The following is a 23,106-nucleotide window of genomic DNA, read 5'->3' on the forward strand; positions in this document are numbered from 1 at the left end:
AAATGGTTATTTGAGTTCCTTCACAGCAGTGACAGTTATTATTTTGTAGTAAGCTGTGTAAAACAAACATGATTTTTGAATTATTTTGCATAAAATCTTTCACTTTTACCTCCCCTTATTGTTTCTCCCTTTCTCATCCACCTACACAATATAAACTAGGCCATACCTGGAAAATATCCTGTCCCTCACACTAATTTTAAGTTGGATGGAGACACACCACAGGGTGGGGTAAGCACCAGGGATGGCCAGGAGCTGGAGAGGGACTCGTGTCATAAATCAGGGCCGGGGCTCATGTCTGAGTGGTCGTGGAGGGAAGCTTGGAGTGGGGCCGGAGTTGCAAGTTATGAGGGAGATGAGGTTTGGTCAGGGGATGCCAGCCTCCAGCAGACAAGTGTCCTGGGCCCTCGTGATGGATGTGGCACCAAGCCAAAGGGGAATGCTAACGAGATCCAAGGTGTCGTGGCTGACTGCTACGAGGGGAGACCTGGCTCTGGTGGGAGCTCATTAGGCAGCACGTCCCACCTGCAGAGCAGCGGGGGGACTAGCTCCACGTCTGTCCTCCCACCAACCAGCACTCATTCTCGGCTCGACAAAAAGCCTCTTAGCAGTCAGGAAGCCTGCTGTCTACCTGAGGAAACTACCTTCGAGGGCCAGTTCGGCTGTGGAGAGACGGATGAACCTGGAGGTTTGAAGGAGATCCCGGGAGTGGCAAAAGTTCAAAACTCAGGGCTGGGGTCTTTGGTAAGCAGAGTTTCTTGGATTGTCCAGGATGCAGGGCGTCTTCTTCTGAGCTCTCCCACAGTATTTCAGCAGGTCAGGGAGGAGGGACTACAGCCTGTTGGGGCCCGCTGGTCCAGTCATGTTGTCTCTCTGGTCAGGGAAAGTAATGTTCTCTCTGTAGTCAACGACAGCCAAATCTTCTCCATGGTTAAAGGAAGCTTTGTCTTCTCTCTGATCAAGGATAGTCACATTATTTCTATGGTGAAAGAACTACCGCTCATACAGCACATTCAGATGGAGATAACTCAAAAGCTTCAGCCCGAGGAGGCAGCTCAGATGATTCAGGGCTGCATTAATCCAGACGCCACACAACTCCCAGTCTTGACACCAACACAAACTTTTAGCAAGGCAGAGGAATTACCAGATGACGTGGTGCTAATTCCAAAAGATATCTTGACGAGGAGTAAGGATATCAGGGATGTGTCATTACCACAAGAGCAAGACACGACTGGTTTTCATGTAAAACGAGTAGACAAACTGATCACAGAGCCAGTAAAACTCACCAGTGAAACGGAGGTTACCCACGCACCTGAGGACAAAGATCAGGCATCAGGGAACTCAAAGACTCAGCAGAACAAAACGAATGTCCAAATCTTCCGTCAAACATGGATCAAATTTCCCGATTCCCTGTTAAACCTGCAAACTCTGCCATTTTCAAATCTGATGGACATTTTACAGTCCATCATCTCCACCTCAGTGCTCACCTCCCAGAAGATTGTAGCTCTCTTTTGGTTGAATGTTGCTAAATGTAGCCAACCAGAGCCTCGTCCTGCCCTCTTGATCCTATTGGACGCTGGTCTCTACACCCTAACCACTGATTCAGGTCTCCTGGTTTTGTTCCATCACCTCCCTTTGTTGCAGCTGAAGGAGGTGCAGATAAGCTTAGCAGGCCACAGTCTGCGTTTGATGGGCACTACAGAGGAGAGCATCCTGGGTGTATATACCTACACCCAGGAGCTTACCAAAGAGCTCTGCTGGGCCATACTTGGTATTATCTGCCCTGGAGACAGCAGGGTCTCTGAGCACCCTCTGCTCCATGGAGACTTGATGAAGATGTCTTTAGACTGGGAGAACCATGTGCCAGACCTGCTGCTGGATGCTGGTTTAAAAGTTTGCTGCCAGTTTCAGAAGAGTCTTGCGGATCTTGTTTACCTTCTTCACTCTAACATGGATCAAGAGACAGTCACTGTGGGAGAGGTGCAGCTACTACTCTACACAGGTGTGGGGGTGTGCAGCAGCCCCAGCACCCACACTGAGCATCTGGCCAAGCTTTTACTTACCGATACCCACCTCGGTCTGGTGCAGGAGGATGCTGTCTTTCACCCAGCTCCATGCTCCGTCACCATAGCTCCCCGCCGTGCCCAATTCCATGACTTAACCCTTCGTCAGCGTTCAGATGTGCGCTGCGTGATGGTGCATGATGAAGACGAGCGCGGAGCTGTCAGACTGGATGTAATCCTCGCAAATGTGAGGGGCAGAGGTCACCCTGAAAGCGTGACTAAGGCAGCTGCCCCGCCTGCACATGTTTCAAACTCGTCTCCGCATGCAGAAGTGTGGAAATTAACTTTCAGTTGCTCCTCTGAGGCCGCCTGCCTGATTAATCACTTGTCAAATGTCTGATCAAGGCCCGAACAGCCAGTAATGAACAGCCCAGCATGAAAACTCTCACTCGCAGGGAGGAATGGCAAAAGTGCATCCCAACCAGACAGTGCAAAGGACGGCTTCACTGTTAAGTGACAGTGAAATCTGTGACCTATTTAGAAGTTTCTGTGTTTTTTTTCTAGAAGTTTTTGATATTTTAATATTGCATTGCTTTAGCACTTGAATGTTTTATCTTTAAAACTCTGGAATTTCTTTGTTCTTGCATTGAACCTTCTCATTATTATTATTATTATTATTAATAATAATAATAATAATAATAATAATAATAATATTATGATTATTGTTGTCGAAGAAGTATTCTGTTTAAGTGGGATGTTTTTAAATAATTAGGGATTGAAGGTACCTCATTGAGGATAAAAAAAAACATGTTTGTGACTGTTTCATTTGTTACATGGGCATTGTAGTATTTTTAAAAGATTTTAGATGACCAAACTGATCAATTTATCTCACTGTCATGGTCACTTAAAGTTGTTGCCATTTTCAAATATTTTATATAAAAAAAGGTTCTCTTGAAATGTGTGAATGTGTTTTGTAAAATAAAAGGAAGGTAAATCCACTGCTGCTCTGAAGTTCTGTTTATCACTTAGAATGCAGATGAGCTCTGATAGTTGAGCCTTTTTAACTTCGGAAAACAAAGAATTCAGAGTCTGATGCATTTCACTGCTTTCTCTGTTCCATATTTTGTTTTCCTATCATCTCAGTCAGGCTTTCTCTCTCTCTCCTCCTCTGATATTAGCTTTGGCACAGGCTCCTTTTTTCCTTTCAGCCTCCTTCTCACCGTCGAGGACTCTGAATCTGTATTCCACTCTCACCTCTGCAAAGATCTCTTTGTATCTAAGGGTCAAGGTGATCCTCCACTACAGTTAGTCCCTGCACAATTGCTCATTGGAGCTAGTCAACACTGTCCACTCCAGGACAAGACTTGTTCATTGTATGAGAACTGCTTTAAATTTTGGATAGGTTGATCGTGCTGCATCTCTGTGAAAGAACTCGAGTCTAATTCACATCTCGAGAGTCGGAGCCAAACACTATCTGCTCCTTTTTCTTGACTGAGTGACCCCATCCAGCATGGAAAATTACAGGGGCAATATAGTGCAATCAGTCCTCTTGTCTGCTCCAGCATGAAGGATGGAGATTTGTCCTCGAATGAAGAAACCCATCACACCTTGTAGTGGTAAGGTTTGTGCCAGGATGAAAGCTCAGGGATGTTGAAAGGGTTGTTTTTCTCCCTTTTGCTCCAGACAGTTAATTAGCATTCAAACCATCTATGGTGTATCATGTCTTCCTGTGAATAAAACACAAACGCCAGACAAATCAAAACCAGATATATTGAAGTGAGCCCAGTTTAATATGAAATACAAAATGAGACCGTCCTGCTGATAAGAGCATAAATAGTGACTGTATTTGAAAAAGAGGAGGGTTCAACAGGCCATCGATTGTCACCAAACACTGACTTTAAGTGGTTGATCTAGCTATGCTATATTGCAGCCCTGTTGCCGGAATAAAATGTATGTTTCTTCAAAACACGGATATGTTAAATTTGTATGTTTCGCATGAATCATATCAACATCTCTACAGTACGTGTCATATCAATCAGATTACAGAGCTGACTTCCATCCCAGGAGCAGGAGGGGATGGTGGTAGCATGATGGCTAGACGTAGTTGTGCCAAGCATGAGACTGCAGTTCGAGATGCTGTTTCAACATTTGTACATGTGAAACCACTGGATATTTTTAGCGAGATCTCAGGACAATTTGCAGCCAAAAAACAGTTATTTTTGACGGGACAATGGAACGATTTTGTACCTGAACCTAACCAGATCATAAACGGAGCATTTTTGGCGGTATAGAATTGAAAACTGAAAAACTTGGTTTCATCATATCCACTGTTTGCAGAAACATACGTTGCCAGCATTTATTCTAATGATTTGGTTGCAGCAATATTGAATGTGGACTGGGGAGTTTGTTCCCTCTTGAGGCACTTGGCTAACATCTCAATAACCTTGTTGCCTCTCCTGTGCCATATGTGATGCCTTCAGTGTGTGAAACAATAATTAGGGAATGTAAATTGAAAGGTTGTGAGTAATATTTAATGCTACTAGTGAATTATTCCTTATCAATTGTCAAGGAGAATTATAGGTTGATGGCAAAACGCTGCTATCTGACTTCAATGACTGGTTGCTGTCTAAAATAGACATGAGTTCTCTTCAGGCACAGGCTGGTTAAGGGGAAGTGCTCAGTTTCAGACAGCAGATACACATAAACTGGCAGGCTCAGTATCTCTAATCATTACTGTGTGAGATTTCCCACTGGGCTCTCCGGCCCTAATACTCACGGTCATTGACAGCACATAACAGGATAATTTGTTTACCTCCTCCTTTGGAAGCATGTGAACGTGACCCAGTCAGTTCTCTCATTGCTTAGCTGTTGATGGGCTAAATCTTTTTCACGTCCATCTCGATCTTTCTGCCTGCCTGTAGTAGCCACAAAAATTCAATAAGTGTTATCTGCAGTGGTTTTGAATGCTAATCCACGACCCACCGCGTATGTGAAAATTGGTCCCGATGATTATTATATTGTTTTATAATTAATCACTGTTGTACATAAAAGCAACACATCTTCTTTTGTTCCTTTTGCCTGGAGAGTCAGTTTCCTGGTTCCAAATTAGATTCCGCTCTGGAATAAAAAAACATCTTGTTAAGCCAAGAACTAATCTTTCAAAGAAACTGGCTTCCCAATGTAGAGGGAAGAGGCCAGAAAATCAGCAAAGAACATTTGTAATGCTGGTGGTGGTTTGCCCTATATTGCAAAGACAAACCTGTGTGTGGATAAAAGCAATTTGTAAAACCTTGGACCAAGTACTGCAGTTCAGTGGCTGGAATTTTAAAATGCACATCAACAATTTCTAACTTAATTCTACCTGAAAAACAGCTTCACACTGTTTTTGATACTGACGCAGTTTTGTATCATCTCTAAATGTGATATTCTTGCTCATATTCACAACATGAATTGGTCTCGTGGAGATTAAACACCTACACTCACGAATGGAGTGCAGCCTGTAAGCTTGCTCACATTGAAGTGCACTGCTACGCTCATGACATGAATATCCGCACACTCTGCAGACACTACCTAAATCTCCTGCTGCTATTAGCATGCTTGGCTGCCAACAGTCCAATCATGCTGCAGAGCAGAGATTTGTGTTTTAGCTACCTGCCCGGCAGCTGCTCCAGGTGTCGAATCACCTTCAGGCCACAAATGCATTTTGAAAGCAGGAATTTTGTGATGTGTGACCACAGCTGGTTTATTTTCTCTCCACTGTGAAGCCAGGGGACCGATGCATCAGTTCAACAACCCAAAGTACTTGCTGCTTGTGCTAACATGTTTATTCTTGGCTCTGTGGCGCTGGTGTGCTTAAGCGATGGCTGTTATCAGCAAGATGGAAGTGCTTGTAGCTAAGCATTTCAATGCTAATGCTCTTCACAGTGTTAATGAGCTTTGCTTGGTTCTTTAGCGCCTCCTGGTAGGAATAAGGAAAGTTTTCTCAGTTTTTTTTTTTAAAAAACTTTTGTGACACTGATTATGAAGTACAGGATGATACTATTCGTCTTTTTGTCTATTTTAGACGTTTTTGGACGTATCATTCCAGGAAGAAAGTAATACATGTGTATAGTAAAGCCAGTATGTTGGTATACAGAATAGCACATCTGGAATTAGAACATCTGGTAATGATATTTTAACTGTTTTGGAGACTGTGATGCAATATGAAGTCTCTAGCAGAGGATAATATTGTATACTGGCTAAGGAGATGTTGTCTTATACATGATTACTTTCCTGTTCTAGCTACATACATGTCATTAAGGATTTTGCCACATAATGGCAATTACATTCACATCTGCGCACATTTCCTGTTCTATGGTCTGTGCTATTGCTACACTCGGTTGCTCAAATGAGCAAATTAAGCTTGCATACCCATGTGCTAATCGCCATCAGACTTAACAGGCTGCATAATGTTTCATAAAAAGATATGATACGCTCCAACCCATGAATTTGTGATTTTGATGTGTAGGTAAATTGCATATAGGTTTGATTGTAAGTCAATAGAAGATGTATAGCCACCACTGTAGCAGGGGGATAGCCAAACGCAGACATACTGTAGTAGATTCCACATAATGGTCGTCAGACTCTGCATCTGATGTGGTTTGGGGGCAAAAGTTATAATCGTCACTCCCCAATCTCTGCTGTGCTGAACGAGGTCAGAGCATACTGTAGATCAACTCCGTACACATTCAAATGTCATCAGATCATGTCATCAGATCACTGATCACATTTATGGTGCACACGCTTAACTTTTGCTATACATTGTTTTTATTGACAGAAACTCTTCTGCGTGGATCGGAAACTTTAAACTAATGACTGAAACTTTGGTGCCGCTTATTAAAGTGTAGAGGAGCAGTGGGGCTTCTGGATGTTATGTTCATTAGTACATGAAAACCGAAAGTCACATCAGTAGTCTCTTTTTGAAGATTTTATGTCAAGGCCACTTTTTCAAGTTAAATTCCAGCTGAGTGGAGTCCTTTTTTAATGTCCAGTATGTACATCCCCACTGTTTTAAAATAATTTCGCTCAAAAGCAGCAGAATGTAATTGGCTTCATCACTTTATTCCCATCTAATGAAGCTAGTGTTTGCCAGCTATGGCAGGCTTTTTTTTCCCAGGCCTCCGATGGAACGTGTCGGAGGGGAGTCTCAAAGGAGACGGACACAATGGCGACCTGAATGTCACTGGCATGTTTGAGCGGCTCTCATTTGTGAACGTCTGTCCGCGGGCCAGAGAAAACTCTCTGCCCTCTAGAAGGATGAGTTTGTCACACAGTGTCATTTTTAAATTGGACTCCATCTCTCTCTGCTCAGTTTTGGACCTCATACGAGCTTCATTAGCATTTGCAGGAACTGCGAGACATTTACCACCATGGATTGTGACAGATTTCACAAGCTCAATTTTACTGTTGCCCTAGGGGGGGAAGAGGCAGTGCTCACCATCTGTTGATTGTGACTGTACCCGGCACCTCCATAAGAGGCTGCATTTCGGCCATTGGTTATAGTCTTATGACAAGTGTGGTGTATATACAAACAGAAATGAAAACTTTAATGGAAGTGTGATTGTCTTGGAAGCTGAGGTATTTCTTCGGCTCATAGATAAATTCAAAAGTTTTAGATGTCAAAATTAGTTTAAAAAGTCTTTAGTTTTTAACAATTTGTTAGTATCAAACTTTGATATTCAGATCAGCTTCAGTCCTCACTGGATTGTTTGAACTGAACTCCATTTCACATTGCTCTCCACAACTTTTTATGATAATATTTTATTTCTGGAACATTGGCCAGCGAGTAAAGACATTTGATTTGAGGGCAATGTTCTGATTGTGGATGGAGTTTTGATGCAGGTGGTGATGATTTGAGCTTAAACTGATTTTTCTTTTTTTTTTTTTTTAAAGTGTAAAAAAATAGGTAAAAAGCCCACAAATGAATGAAATGAATGATGGCTCTTGTGGGTAATAGGAGTAATAAGAGTTTGCTTGATTTGATTATATTTTGATGGGATCACAGATGGAGATTAGAAAATATATACATAGATTAAGTCATTCATGGAAGAATATTCTTCATAAGAGAACTTTGACTAAGTTTAGATAAAATATTCAGCCACATCACTGTTTTACATTGCTGGAGGGCTCAACTCTGTTAGTTACCTAATTTTTTACTCACATGAAAAGTTTGTTCCACTGCTAATTGGCTTTCAGTTTGCCTGTGTGGCTGCTTTTGTGTGATTCTGTTATTCATAAATGCAGCTCACAAGCTAGCACTTTGAATAAGCAGCACCAAGTCATATTTGTGCTACTGGCAGGGCACCATAGTCTCTTGAGACCTCAGGTATTTCTGATTATGTTGTAATAAAATGAGATGGAGGCTCCGTGCAGCAGGTTGCACAGATGAGGAGCTGCACTGAGCAGATGTGCTTCTACACGATTTTCTTTAGTCCCCTATAAAAGTAAAAGAAATAGAACTTCAAATATTCATGAGGAGAGCTTAACTGAAAAGCTTTCTGCATATCCCACAAAGTAAACTTGTAAAGGAGTCAAAAACAGCATGTCCTTTTAAACAAGAACTGTGCCATGGTTTGGCTCAGGTTTTACGACGGTCATATGAAAAACACCTTTGTAGTGTTAATATGTTCGACTTCTTTTTGTACGATGTGCTCTTTTCTTGTGGTTGGTATTGGCGTAAATGTTAGTTCAGTCTTCTAACTGTTTACGGGTGTCCAATCAAAAAGTCAGCTCATTGTACTGTAAATAGGCTGAGGGACCTGTGGATGTGATAAGTATGGTTGGTAGTCAGATGCTGTTTGTATATGCACCTCATGTTAGCATAGTTCATTTAGAAAGACTCTGGCCTACTTCTATTTTAGTGGCAGCCGTGTTTAAACTTCTCACTTCATTCACAGGCAAAGGATTGTGTCGTCATCGCCATGTAAATGCTGATTCAGTCTCAGCTAAAGTTGGTGTGTGTGATTAATACTGTGAAAATCACAAAGAATGAGTTACCTACTTTATATGTGCTAATGGAGAGGGAACATCAGTGTTGTTGTCAGGGGCAGAGGCTTTAGAAGGCTATTCCTTCCCTAAATTTTACTGCTTTAGTCTATTCATACATATATAGTGATGTGCAGAACGCAATATCTGCAGGATAATCCACCAATCGAGTGGCCTGATCATAAAAAGTTTCATTCTGATTAATAGCCGATAGGTAGCTTGCAAAATAATACATCCTTAATGAGGAAAATGTTAATTACAATACCTACAGCGATCTTTTTTTGTCACATCAAACACAGCTGGAAATTGTCCCGAGGTCTCCTTTTAAAAATATTGAGTGGTTTCACACTCAATATTTAGTTATTGAAACACAGTCTCGAACTTTGGTCATTGGCTCAGTAGCCTTCTGGCTGTAACCCCACCACCATCCCTTCCACCACCTGATATGAAAGTCAGGTCATAAGCGTGTATTGTGAATGTGATATGACGTGTGGTATGATATGGTAATTGGCCTATGACACGTACAAATGTGAACATATCAATGGTTCTCTGCCAACATGTACCAACCCTGTGCTACAGGTCCCAATGGTATAAAAGAAAAAGTGTCATTTTAAAAAAAAATCATTAAGGGTTATCAAGTAATCGACCACCCACCAACAAATTGCAACAACGCTGATAAATCTCTGCCATGTTTTATATAGGCTTGTAATTGAAACAAATAATAAAGCCATATATTCACACAAGAAATGAGTAAGCTACTTAATTAGACATCCAACAGAAATAGAAGTAATGCATCACAAATGCAATTACTTTAATAGTTGTGTTCTGTCATTTAGCTTAACAAAATGCTTTGTGATGTTGACTGCTTGCTTGTACTGGAGCACCGTCCTCCATCGCTGAGCAGCTGTATTAGCTGCAACTTTTTTTTTTTTACCAAATTACAATTACAAGTGACTTATGAAAGCATAAAATCCCAGAACCCAAAGTAATAACTCATAATAGCTATTAATCAACAACCCTATCAAAGCTCTGCTGATGTATTGTGGCTATATGTGCAGCAGGTATGTAAAGCAGTAGATGATTATCTGCAGGTAAGTGAGAGTGACAGTAAATGATTATCACCTTCTGTGATGAAACAATCTTTCGCACTAAGTGTGGCTGGCAACAGCAGATGAAGTGCCATGGTTGTGATGAGCGCTATCACCAAAGCTTTCTCCTCTGGGGCTTGACAAACACGGTATTTGCGACAAGCCCTCTGACAATCAGGACAAGGCTGTTTTCCAAACCTGCTGCATGTTTTTCTTTTATGAGAGCTGTGAGAGAAGGAGCAGGTCCAGACTGCTGATGCAGGTGATGTGAGCTCTTTCTCCTCACCTCCTATTTCGAGGCTTCCAGCTTCCAGCATGGTGCCATTAATCAAGCTCCAGAAGTTAAGTGTTACCGGAGACGTTGCGTGTTATAAATTGCAGGGGTTATGCATAATTAGTTATCAACAAATCTATTTTTCAGTGGTACTGTATTCAGTTGGGGATGCATTTTGTTGCATATGCTTTTCTGCAGAGATAATTGCTGCTTTGGACCAGAACTAGTATTGGCTCACCTGATGGGAGTCACTTCAAAGCACAGAGATGGGATAAATATGACTTTCCAGCTTCTCTTTGCTCTTTCAGATGTCCTTTATGTCGTTGTCAAAAAAATATCAATATATCTTTACTTATCGATTCTGAATATTTGAAACCGTTTCAATAATCATTTTCCGCAGTATCGATACACCGATGCCAGCTGCGCTTTCTTGGCCTCTCTTCTCTCTGACAGTGATTTGACATGTATGATAATGTTACCAGCCCCCACTCTGATGAACCGATGACATCATCTGTGAGATAACGAAGTCACACATGATGCACATAATGGTCAGAACTAAATTAACTCAGATGCTGTTGTGTTTAACACGCACAAGCCATATTTTATTTGTCTTTTAATAAAAATCTAAAATTCTATGCTGTCAATGTCAATTCCTTCGCATGGTATCAAACATGGTATCGTATATCGATATTTTTACAGTATATTGTATTGAAGTTTCCAGTATCGTGACAACACTAGTGTAAATAAGTGTATAATGTAGGATGGGAAGGATGTTTACACCCAGTGATGAATAGAGAAGTGTCATTAAGCCAGGCTACACTGACTCCTGAGTCCTGACCAACAAAAGCAATTCTCTCTAGGTCACTCATCCACTGAGTTTCTTGATAACCTTCTGATTCCCCTCATAACCTGACACTCTGTGTTCACCTTTGCAAACTTTTCGTATTTCCATGCTGGTTCACAGAGTTCTGTGTTCCATATGTCATCTAATGTCTGTTCTGCTTAAAGCAAAAAGAAGGAAACGAAGAGTACTCGCTCATTATTCCTCGGGTCTTTAGCCCATCCTCGGGACCTTAACCCAGACAGAGACTATTTCCATGTAATTGGTGCGGATGTTGCTCCTTTTGCCATTTAGTATTTTTGGCCCCGCTTTTTGAATGGAGGGAACAGGGTGCAGAGTGTCCCTCACTACAGGCGGCAAATTACTCCTCAGAACTCCACTAACACCCCTGTGCAGCGCAGAGCTGCTGTAAAGGCAAAACAATTTGTCCAACATGAATAGGCTCCCTAGAGACTGTCTTAAGTGTTAAATGACCTGGGTGAACCCAATACTAATCCACGGATGGGAGTTATTCGGGCTTGGATGGCTAACACTTATACCCTCTGCGCAGCCATTTGAAGACTGTTTATGCAAATTCAAGGTGATCTGATTTTTCTCATGGCTTAGTTTACTGTCTCTCCCAGCCCCCTGGAGACTCCTGCAGTCACTCCTATCGCTCCAACTCCCCGCCTGCACAGGAGTATCTGGTTGAGTGGGCATGAAGGTAATGTAATACAGGTGTTTCACATAATTAAATGTCTCGAGTAATGGTTTAAAATTCCGGGGTTAGTGGAAAATGTCAAATTAACTGAAGAAACATCAGACCAGTCAGTGTAAAAGTGGAGTTTTGTGCACGAACACATAAAAATGGTGTTGACACATTTGTGTGGGGAGAAATCGCACTTCAGACCTTCAGCTATAAGAAAATAATTAGAAAACAAGACTTTTTAAAAATTATAATACAAAATTGTGCAAAGAAACATTATTCATTTTGCATTGCACATACACAATAAACCAGTAAAGGTCCTGTGCTTGCAGTCAGAACTGCTAGCTGCACGGCTAACTGAGCTAAAAAAAAAACATTGCATCAGCAGTGCTGTTTGAGACAACAGGCTGAAAGAAAAAGAAAAGTGTACCTGAGAGAGAATTACAAATCATATTAATTATACTAATCTTAGTGGTTATGGTCAAAGTAAACAAAATAAATAAAGGTAAAGGGGCACTATGTAGTTTTGGAGAAGAAATTCAAACTCAGAATTTTAACAATATTAATGAGGTGATAATACAAACTCAGAAATATCTTTTCCATAACTGAATAAACAAGCTGTTCTCAGTGGAAAATAAGGTCCCCAGAACACTGTTTGAAGCTAGAAAGGTGGCAGGGTCTGCCACATAAAAACAAAGTAAAACAGTATGAAAATGTGTCGTCCTTTAAGGTCAGCTTGTTTATTCGGTTTATTCAGTCATGGGAACAGAGAGTTTGTTTATTTAGTTTGTTTAGGCATAAAAAAAATCAGTCAATGAAGATCTTTCTCTTCTGATTAACATTTCTTCCCCAAAACTGCACAGTGCACCCTTAAGTAAAGGCATTGGAGAATGGGGGGGGGGGAATAAAATGGATAAAAAATAAATGCCTAAATAGTAATAAAACATACATCCAAATGATGAGTCCAGACTTCATGGAGCATGTACAGTCCAACCGACTGAATAAATACCCCTGTGCTATGGGGGGAGCTCAGTTTTAGTTTGTTCAGACGGCAGTGTTAAAGCTTCTTTTCAAGGAGAAACCTGTGCAGTGTATTGTGTGTAGGCTATTGCTAATACAGTAGGGGGCAGCAGTGAGCCACGGGTTGTACATCAGGTCTGACTTCCTACCTTTCCTCTTCTCCCTCTCTCTTCTCTCATAAACAGGATTGCGGTCTGCCCTCCAGACATCTGCTCGGTTGTAAAGGGAAGGAATTAATAAAAAACAAAGGCCTGTGAATGACGCTCCAAGAATTTATGTTCCATGCAAACATATATTCTGTTTCAATATTATAATCCTTATTGGTACATTTATTGTTTGTGTCAGCGTTTATGTTTAAGTGCACCCGTTGTTGTTGTTGTTGTGTTATGTCTTTGTGAAATGAAAAGAGGGCCGTACGGAGGGGCCTCGGGAGAGCGAGGCGAGCGAGGATGGAACGAAGTTGGGGAAAGAAAGTACAGCGTGACAGCCAGTCACTGTACAATACAGAGAACAGATCATTAATTAATGGTGCTGAGAGTGTGGAGTGAATCGATTCGCCCCCTAAGCACGACATGCACCAACACCCCCATCTAACAGGCATGGTGAGGGGGGGGACCCACGCTCTCCTTGTCAGCTCACCTCCGTTTTAATCACTTCTAATTGTTTCCAATGGCATGCCGTAAATATCCAGGGGGAAGAATGTGATACACTCACACCCTCTGGTTCTTCTCATCAGGTCCCTTTCTGTCTTTCATGCTGTGTTTTTTTTTGGCTGATTCATCCCCTCCCTCGGTGAGCTGGATGCTTTCATTAAAGTAGTTGTTTCATATGTGGCTATTTTTTTATTTGCCTGTGTTATCACTACACATGGAGGAGTGTGTGTGTTCCTGTCAGGGGGTGACAGCTGGCTCTCTCTGCCCCCTGTCACAAAAAAAAAAGAGGAAAAAAAGGCTGTGACTGCTGGAGTGTGACTGGCCTCTCACCCGCCTGCCCGCCTTTACACCCCCCCTCCACCACCCCTGCAGCCTGGCCGGCCCTGCTACTTTGCTTGTGGCCGACTCGCTCTTTAGATCCGCACTGCATATGGGTCTGGTCAGCCATGGAAACCTGCTCAGCCCAATTAGAAGCAGCCGCCAGCTGGGCTTCCCCTCCATTCTTCCATCCCTCCTCTCTGGCCCTGCCACGTCCCACTCTGTTCCTCTCCAGCGGCTTCACGCTCCAGCATCCCACAATCAGAGCCTCTCTCACGCCCATAATCATGCCAAGCTGATGGGCACACTGTCCCTGGCGCTTGGATGGAAGCAGCGATTTGTGACTCGTCTGCTCAGTGTGGACAGCATGCACGCACATCCATGCTTTTGCATCTACACATACCAAGACTGACAGGGTCCACAGTCTCCCCAGCCAGATGCTGTGTTTTGTCTCCGGCCTCACCAGCTGGTTTGGACCAAATGGCTGTAGAAAATAAATCACTGTGTTATTGAGTTTATATCTCAGTGGCTGGACTGCTCTGCTCCTCAAAGCACATCCTGGCTTTGCAGACAAGGTGGCTGCAGGAATGAGGTATCGTTCAAAATGTCTGGAGCAATCAGGGCTCCCTGGTAACTGTGGAATAAAGGTATTCACTCACTAGGCATTCATTATCCCCTATGGGAATATGATATGTAAGAGTCTTTCAGTAAAGTGTTAAAGCCTGAAGTTGATTCGTTTCAGCACACGTTGTGCACTCTTTCTCTGATGGCTTTTAGTTTATTTCAGCGCCTCACCTGCAGTTCAGGGACTTGCACAGTCATAAGGTTTTTGTATAATGCAAAAACCCAGAAATTCAACATCATATGGAAAGCACTCAAATGCCAAACCTTACTTTAGAAGTTTGACTACATGTTCTGAGACTAAACTAAATGATTTTGATGTTAGGAGGAGTGAAAGGCTTCAGTCGTGACAGATGATAATTCTTAAGGACACACACACACACACACACACACACACACACACACACACACACACACACACACACACACACACACACACACACACACACACACACACACACACACACACACACAATCATGTTCATCTCTTTCGTGCCAGCATATTAATTGATTGTTTTTAAGCTGTATAGTTGTAGTTCATTGTCTAACTCACTCGTTTCACTCAGAAAAAGTTTGGATTAATCAATGTTCTGTTAGGGATTCTAAATTGCACAAGCTTTGTAAAGGTTACTACTCAAAATGGTTTCACTTTTCTGTCTTAGCTACTTCTCTGCTGTCTTCCCTCATATTTCACTTTGAGGTCATCAATCACTGATGTAGGCCTGATTGCACATGAAGTGGCTGGATCCCATTTTGAGGTGTGACAGGGGCCTATTTTGCGCTGGTGGCAGTGATGGCTGCGTGTCAGAGCTCGTGACAGAATGCTCTACGCCCCGTCTCCTGAGGTTTGGGAGTTTGAGGGGCCACCAGCCCCTTTTGTCCTCCTTTTGTAGATGGTCTCTGACACGGCTTGTTTTAGGCAGAGGCAAAGGCAGTAATTGATTTCTCTCTCCTCTCTGATTCCGCCTCTGGCTCTCAGGCGCTGGGCTGCATCTCTGCTCGGAGAAACAGATGAATAAAAAGACAGAGCGTGAAGTTTATAGCCAACAGTCGCAGCGCTGACAGATGGTCAAACCTCACGTTATCAGGGCCTGATAGAAGTCCGGAATGTGGTGGTTAGCTTCTGAATTGGCTTCTGAAAGGATCGGTCATATATATTAGAGCAGAAAGTACTGAGCCGTGAAGAGCTGGAGAGATGGGAGATATGGAGGCGTGCAGACGCTGAAGGTGAGAAGGACCTAAGCTCAGATCTGACAGGCTACATTAATAGATTGGTGAACTGATAGATGCACAGCGGAATGGTGCCATGAATAAACTGATTCAGTCCCAGAAATTGCATTTTCATTCCTTTTGCAACATCCAGTGGAAAAGTTGTCACAATGTTCAGCAACTTCTTTGAGATTCATCCAAGTGAATGTCACAGGAATTAGTTTTTTAATGTACTGTGAACCAACAGTTTTATCGCTGAACAATCTATTTATTCTAAGCTCAACAAAAGAATTATTCTTCTTTTCCTTCATAATATCAAAGTCAACAGAGCAGTCATCATAATTGTGACCTTGTGTCTCCCTGTCAGCAAGACTGACTTAATCAATTGCAAAAGTTGTCAGCTGTGACAAGAGACGTTTAGCCTGGAGACAAGAGGGACGGGTGGCATGGACTGTCTGCAGACGCTGTAGCCTCTCTCCATTAATGTCAGTGGCTGTTCCAATCCAGACAGCTCGCCTCAGACATGCAACAAAACTTTGTTAGCCAACTTTGCTTAATCTCTGCTCTTTTTTTTCTTTTTGCACCGCACGCAGGAATAAATGAGCCAATTAACAGCGAATGAGAAAATCTCCCTGTATGTTGCAGTATGAGGTGTTTTGTGAGTTGCATCTCGCAGAGAAGCTGTGGCGTTCTGTGACAGGAAAGCCTAAAAAGTGCTGCTTGGTGTCATTTTAATCACCTCTATCAGCTCGTTTGAATTGTTAGCACCTCTCCGCCCGGCTCAGGCAAATTGACAATGATGCTAAATGAGTCATATTTATCAATGGGGTTCATGCAGTGATGCATCATCGAAATTAATCAACACGGATGTCGTACATTCTGAATTGTTTTCCCATTACTGTCATGGTAAACAATGACTCAATATATTCTTCACAATTTATTAACACAGAGGATTTTCAGAGTTCTGATGCGAATAAAGGATAAAGAGGACAAAAGGGACTGATGATAGTCAAACAATGATACTGACGCTGACTCCTTACATGTTGTCCTTTACCCTCCACCTGCCCTGCAGTCGTCTGCAGAGGCGCTCTGTAACCATCCACACTTCATTGCCGAATGATTGGTTGCGAAATGGCACATTTATATTGCATGCTGTGTTGAAGTGATTTTCCTGCCTACCTTGATGCCTATTTTGTTATGGAAATTCATGATGCATTAACATAACCAGCAGGAGTCCGGAACAGAAAATAATGAATCCTGGTGGGAAGGAGCAGCGCTCTCCACCCTTATCTGTGAATTAATAAACACACATACAGTATGCCCATAAGGGTCACACCATGTACACTCCAACAAATGCTTACCACCCTTGATGGCTGTTCCTCATTGTTAACTGAAGGCTCTCCCTAGGGAGAGAATGAATTTAATGGCACCATGGTAACATGGTTTTCAGACAGACGATCCTGAAAGGAGCATCTCACCGTACCATCTAATGGTCTCATATCCCTGTTGCGCCTTTCTCGACAGGGAAATCAGCATAGTTAAGAAGACCACTGACCGGGGGCTACTATTACCAAGATCAGCTGGAAGATCATGACTGCAATGTAGCTCAGCTGTGAAATGGCCGCCATCTCAGCTGTGTTTGTTTTTCTTAGCGTGTAAATCACATTATTATTAAATCAACTCGTCATAACCTTTTGGTACATTTTCTCAACAAATGGGCTGAGCTAAATTGGACACTGTTTGGGATTCACTTTTCTAAACTCACCTCAGCTCATCTGATTCTGGATGCACGCAGGGCCTCACTTACTCCAGCTTGTTGCTACAGCAACAGTTTCTCGGAAGAACCGGAGGACCCCGAAGGCTCCGTCAGTGCTGACAGGCAGGATGGTGAAATGCAAAAGCAATCAAGCTTATCTGTTTTCTCGCAAAGATGTGATCTCAAATTTGTTTGGGAAAATAATCAGGGAAATGTAATTCTTCACAGCATTGTCAACAATCAACAACAACCTACCAGTAGATTTTAAATGGCACGGCACGCTAGGATTTCATCACATTTGTCACAGGAAGTTTGTGGCAACTTGTTTCTTTTGGCAGCAGTGATTAGTGACAGTGGCCAAGAAGTTGCCTAGAGTGGTTAGGTTAATCACACAGGCAGAGACTGCTGCCAGGATTTATTTGAATGGGTCTTAAGACAGTGAGTCATTTTGTCGATTAGTGCTGTGAGTTTGTCTATCTGCAACAAGACGCAGAATATTAACACCATGCTGATGCTATTTTCACTCTTTTGGACATACAATTTACATGTTGGCAATCTGCGGAGAACTGTGCATCACATGGTTTGCATAGTAATCATTACGACTGTTTAATATGGTACATAAAGTATGCTGATCATTCTGCAAAAACAAATTTAATTGAAAATACTTAAGCGCAGGGGAATCTGAGCCATTCCCACAGCGTTCCTGGCAAAATGCTGGAGATTTGGTAAATCCATTAAAATCTGTTTTTTATCTGTGGCAGTTGAGAAACACTAAGTGGAATATAATGTTGCCAACTTTGATGGCATTACATTTGACATGATGGCTAAGGTACCTCTGGTTTTGATTTGCCAAATAAAACAGAAATCAAGGGCTCCAAAACACGTATGTGCTGCATCTAGTTAGTAGGTGACCATGGGTGACGAACACAGACTAAAATTACTCATATATATGTCTTTTCACACTTCATAGACACAGATGGCCATAAATGCACTGCTGAGAAGTTATGCTCTTGGTCAATTTTATCCATGTTTGGGACCTTGTTGTTGACTGATTCTGAGAGTACAGCACAGATTGGTAGCCCAGTGTTAAACTGTCACTGCAATTTATGTCACAACAGTATCAACAGTGATGAAAAGGGCCTGCATTCCTGATATGTTTATTCTTCAGGAAGGAAGGTCAAACTCCTCAGATTAAGATGTTAACTTGATTCGCCCTCTAAGGTCACAGATACCCACTAGAGAGCAAAGCCTGTAAGAGAGAGAATCAAATACTAACTACATGTTTTATCTGACACTCTGTGATCACAGGTGAAGCCCTCAGTCGAGTCGCTCTGCTGCACCGCTAGCTGATGACAAGTGAGTGGATGAGGATTGGTGTTGCTGCTGCCCCTCGACAGACACGAGCATGTCAGAGTGCACACGAATATCAGAGTGTGAGAGCCATAGGTGAGTGGGTTAAAGATCTCTGTCTGTTATAACAGGACAAGCTTGGCTAAAGTTCAGGTATTAGCAAGCAAATGCGGTTAGGGAACCTAGGATTCTGGGAACATAGAATTGGCAACTTGGGACCCTGGAAGTATGGGATCTTGGGAATTTAGGACTATGGGAACAAAGGAGCTTGGGAACTTAGGACCGTGGGAACATAGAAATGCTCCTGCTTGGCACATGGTATCATGGTTGACACTAAATCTGAACATATTTTCAAAACTTCATGACAAAGTGCAAAAAGAAGGCATTAACGAAGAGTCTGTCTCTTTAATAAGTAATGAAGAGACTTGTTAATGAGCCTTTTCTTCAGGTGCTAAATTCTGTTCGTATGCCTTTCAACAATATATCATTATTGTGAGAAAGAGCCAGAGAACTACCAGTTTGCTGTTCAGGCTTAAACTGCATGTTTGTAAAACACTGGTAAGCATCATTTGACAGCTAATTGTGTTATAGTTAAAACAGTACTTGAGTTACAATGTTAAAACCAACAACTTCACAAACACAAGTCCATTTTAACACTTCAAACTTACACAACACATCTTCCATTATCTGCAGTGTCCTGCTGATTTTATACTAAACTGAAAATGAAAAACATATTTCCATTTGACCTCAGCTTCCCTGTTCTGCTAGTTTTCTCACTTGTTCAGGTTTTGTACCTAAGTGCACTCACATTAGTAACTAGGGTGAAAAGCTGCAGGGTTCCTGGAGAAACACTGCACTTCCCTCAGCTTGACTTCCTAAACTTAAAATGCTTTGCTGATTCATTCTCAGAATCTCTAAAATCTAAGATCCAGGTGACATTTTGTTTTAATGAGTTAGAGAACATCAGCATAACCAAACAGCTCACACAGTTACAGCTTAATAAGGTTAATGCATTTATTAATGTCCAATTTAATTACTGAGCGTTTTAGAGCTGTTGCTTTTCATTTTCTTTCATTAGCCTTTCTGGGTGTGTTTTCTTTTTTTTTCCCCGGGAAAAACAGGAACAGAACATTTTTAATGACTTCTGAAGTAAATTCGTTAACAAGGGGACCAACACGTTGACTCGTCAGTGCTTTCCCAACTGCATTCGTTTTATTAGTGTTCTATAAAGAGATGTTATCATTTAAATCTCTTGTTTCAGTTAATCTCTCTTAAAAAGAGCACGCTGCACACAAACACGCTGGATGACTTTATTTAGATGTGATCCAAATGGGGAGAGGCTTGTTCACCAAAAGCTTTGACCTAGTGGATAATGAGGACAATTCCGAGCTAATGATGCCAATTTAACGGAGGTTTATCAACACGTATTGTTGATGGGTCTCCAATTAAATTAAATGCAGGACTTTATATTGGTCCACGCTGCGGTTTATCAGTCTTGGCGGTGAGCAGTTCAACCCATAAAGCAGCAAAATAAGTTTACTGCTACACACATCAGTTTCATGACCCACTGAAACACTGAACCAAGCTGTGTTTTGTTTTGAAAACAGCAGTGAAGCTAATTCAGGTGTGGATGTGGCTCTTGTGAATTATAACCGAGTTGTTATTCTGAGCAAGCTGATGGTGGGAAAAAGCACCAGAGAGTTGTGATTTACTGCTCGGTGATTAAAAAACGTGGAAAATGTTAAAACCAAAGCAGACTTTAGATAACTTTATACTATGCATTCACACTGAACAGTTTCAGTCCGGCCTTATCTGTTCTATAGCTGCAATAATGGTGAGAATTTAATGTATTACCTGAATTCGCACATTATCAAGTTGATAATTGGAGCAACAACAGAGAGCGAGAGAGATAGAATTAGTTTATTAATCCTCGTTCTCTTCTGTTCTCTTGTCATGAGGGGCCATCAGCACGAGACAAACGTGCTTTTTCCGTCAGACAACAAATGTAATCTGCATAACCGTCTTGTGCTGCTGGAGTTTAATCGACGTATTCTCACTTGTTCAAAGCAAACTGGCAACGCTGCAAGTCAATTTCCTTTCAACATTTCAGTGGCTCTCGCTGCCTTTGAAGACTGGCATCCATAATGAATGGCGTCAATTTTCATCCCAATTAGAGTGTTTATCTCGGCTTAGTTCACCTATAGTGTTGCCTTTGCCTCTTGTGGGGGCGATGAATTTTCATGAAGGACAAACACTGTACTTCAGATAAAAACAGCTTATCTAGTGCTGGGATTTAAAGCTTTGGAGCTGGAATTATTTCTCTTCCGATTTGTTTGTGCCGTGTTAACAGCCAGTATGGCATTGGGTCATCGCAGTGTGGCAGAAGGCCGGAAGAAAGTGGGAGGAGCTGGCGTCAGGAGAGTAGTGGAAAAAAGCTGACTGAAGGAGAGGGAAAACATAGTAATGCATGTTTATATGGGAGGAGGTCCACAGAGCTTTCATCTGGAAGATGGAATAAACGGAGCACAGCACATCATATCAGCACATAGCTGCATGATAAGACCTGTCAGATGGAGAAGCTTCACAGGTCAATCAGCACTGCTGTCATATGCATAAATACTCCATCATGTGTTGATGGCTTAGATACAGATACAGGGCCTGTGAGATGTGTTTGCAGTGCTGTTAACAATGTCAGCCTCATACGCCAGAGAATCCAACATTGTTAAGGTGTAAACTGGGACGGCAGGCTGTTTTTGTGGAATAGGCGGTTTGTTATTTTAGCCCTGAAGTGTTTTGTATGCCAAGGAGCCGGTGCGTAGCAGCAAGCCTGTTAGATGAAACTGCTTCCCTTGACATTACCTACTGCTCAAGTTCAGGGAACCCTCCGCTCTGACACACAACATTTAAATGAAGTCATTAAAATTGAAACTGTCTCCATTCCAGGGACGATCGCACCTGACGTCTGCTTGGCATGCGACAAGTTAATGGAACGTAAACATGGTAGCAGCTAAAGCGATGTGTTATGCAATTTTTTTTCCACAGCAACGGGTGGGACACGTGTTGATGCTTTTATTTATTTATTTACCATTAGGTTATCCAAAAATGATCACAATGGCTGAATATTTTCTTTTTAACCCAATAACAAACAATCATCTTGACATGATAATGTTTAAAACACCAAGTTTTAAACATTGTTTGCTATTTTTCCTACATTTGGATGAACAGGAGCATATACAGAATTGTTTTTCTTTATCTCTTCTATGTTGGACTGCATTTGCAGTGTCAAGTGAGAAGTCTTGGGTTGTCCTGGAAGCCTTATGATGAGAGGACATACCATATAGTATATATTACAGCTTCTCCAGTTCCATTCAAGTAAAGGATCTTTTTTTTTTTTTTTTAACCAACAAAACATATATATAAAACACATATGCAGGTGTCGTCGTCACTCTTTACATTACGTCACCTGAGATCCTTCTTTGCATCCGTAATAATAACTACATCCACAAGAGGTGATCGCCTGACAATGAATGTTAACATAGGTCGTAATAAGATCCTTGAACAGACAACCAAAATGGCTGTTTTTCTGGTGAGGACAGGCTGGATTTTACACATCATAGTCAGCTTACAGAGGAGTATGACTGCATATGTAAAAAAGTTGCATAAAGCATTGAATGGCTCCAGAAGGTGCTGTCTGACAAATTGCCTCAAATTATGTCACTTCAGTTGCACTGTGCGTGATGTAGGTGCAAGTTTTTGACAAAGAAGAATGCTGGAATAAAAAAAGGCTATCTTTAGTTCTGCTGCATCGATTTTATCTATTTAAAAAAATAAACCTTCCATCGTTATTCCAATAGTATTATAGCAGTGCAATGCTAAATCAATAGAGTACCCTTTTAATTAAAAACGGTTCACAAATGGAAGCAAACTTCACTGCTTGATTTGCCCTAAAGCAGGCTCGGAAGTAAGCCAGTGTGTAGATATTCAATTAAAGTGTCTTAAAAGTGAAGGCAGGGACACACTCTGACTGTTTATCACAAGATAATCATGATTTGGGACATCTGTTCAAAATGAGTCTGCCCCAGTCTGAAGATAAAAGCATACAGAGAGCGATGGTTTCTAATTAATTGTTGTTTTGAAGCAGTGGCTGCCCATCATCCCAGTACAATGTGTGATATGTACAAAAAGTATCGGGACCGTTGACATCTTGTCTTAATAATTCTATAAATATCACTGGCCGAAAATATTAAATATGCTGTGAGTAAAAGAAT

General features: G+C 41.8%; 1 protein-coding gene across 2 annotated transcripts in view; it reads left to right on the forward strand.

The window, feature by feature from the left end:
* The window catches only part of kif16bb (kinesin family member 16Bb), a 55,846-nt gene that overhangs the window by 25,831 nt on the left and 6,909 nt on the right, over positions 1 to 23,106 (forward strand). The window contains exon 20 of one of the 2 annotated variants that reach the window (XR_012180129.1): positions 18,797 to 18,934. Coding sequence is in view for 1 of the 2 variants with exons in the window: in XM_073481698.1 (XP_073337799.1) it covers positions 160 to 2,400 (2,241 nt within the window). In the remaining variant the exon portion in view is untranslated. Of the gene's footprint in view, positions 1 to 159; positions 2,999 to 18,796; positions 18,935 to 23,106 lie in introns of those variants that run through there. The other variant, XM_073481698.1, reaches the window with a different exon arrangement.

Source organism: Pagrus major, chromosome 15 (assembly GCF_040436345.1).
Source record: "Pagrus major chromosome 15, Pma_NU_1.0".
NCBI lineage: Eukaryota > Metazoa > Chordata > Actinopteri > Spariformes > Sparidae > Pagrus > Pagrus major.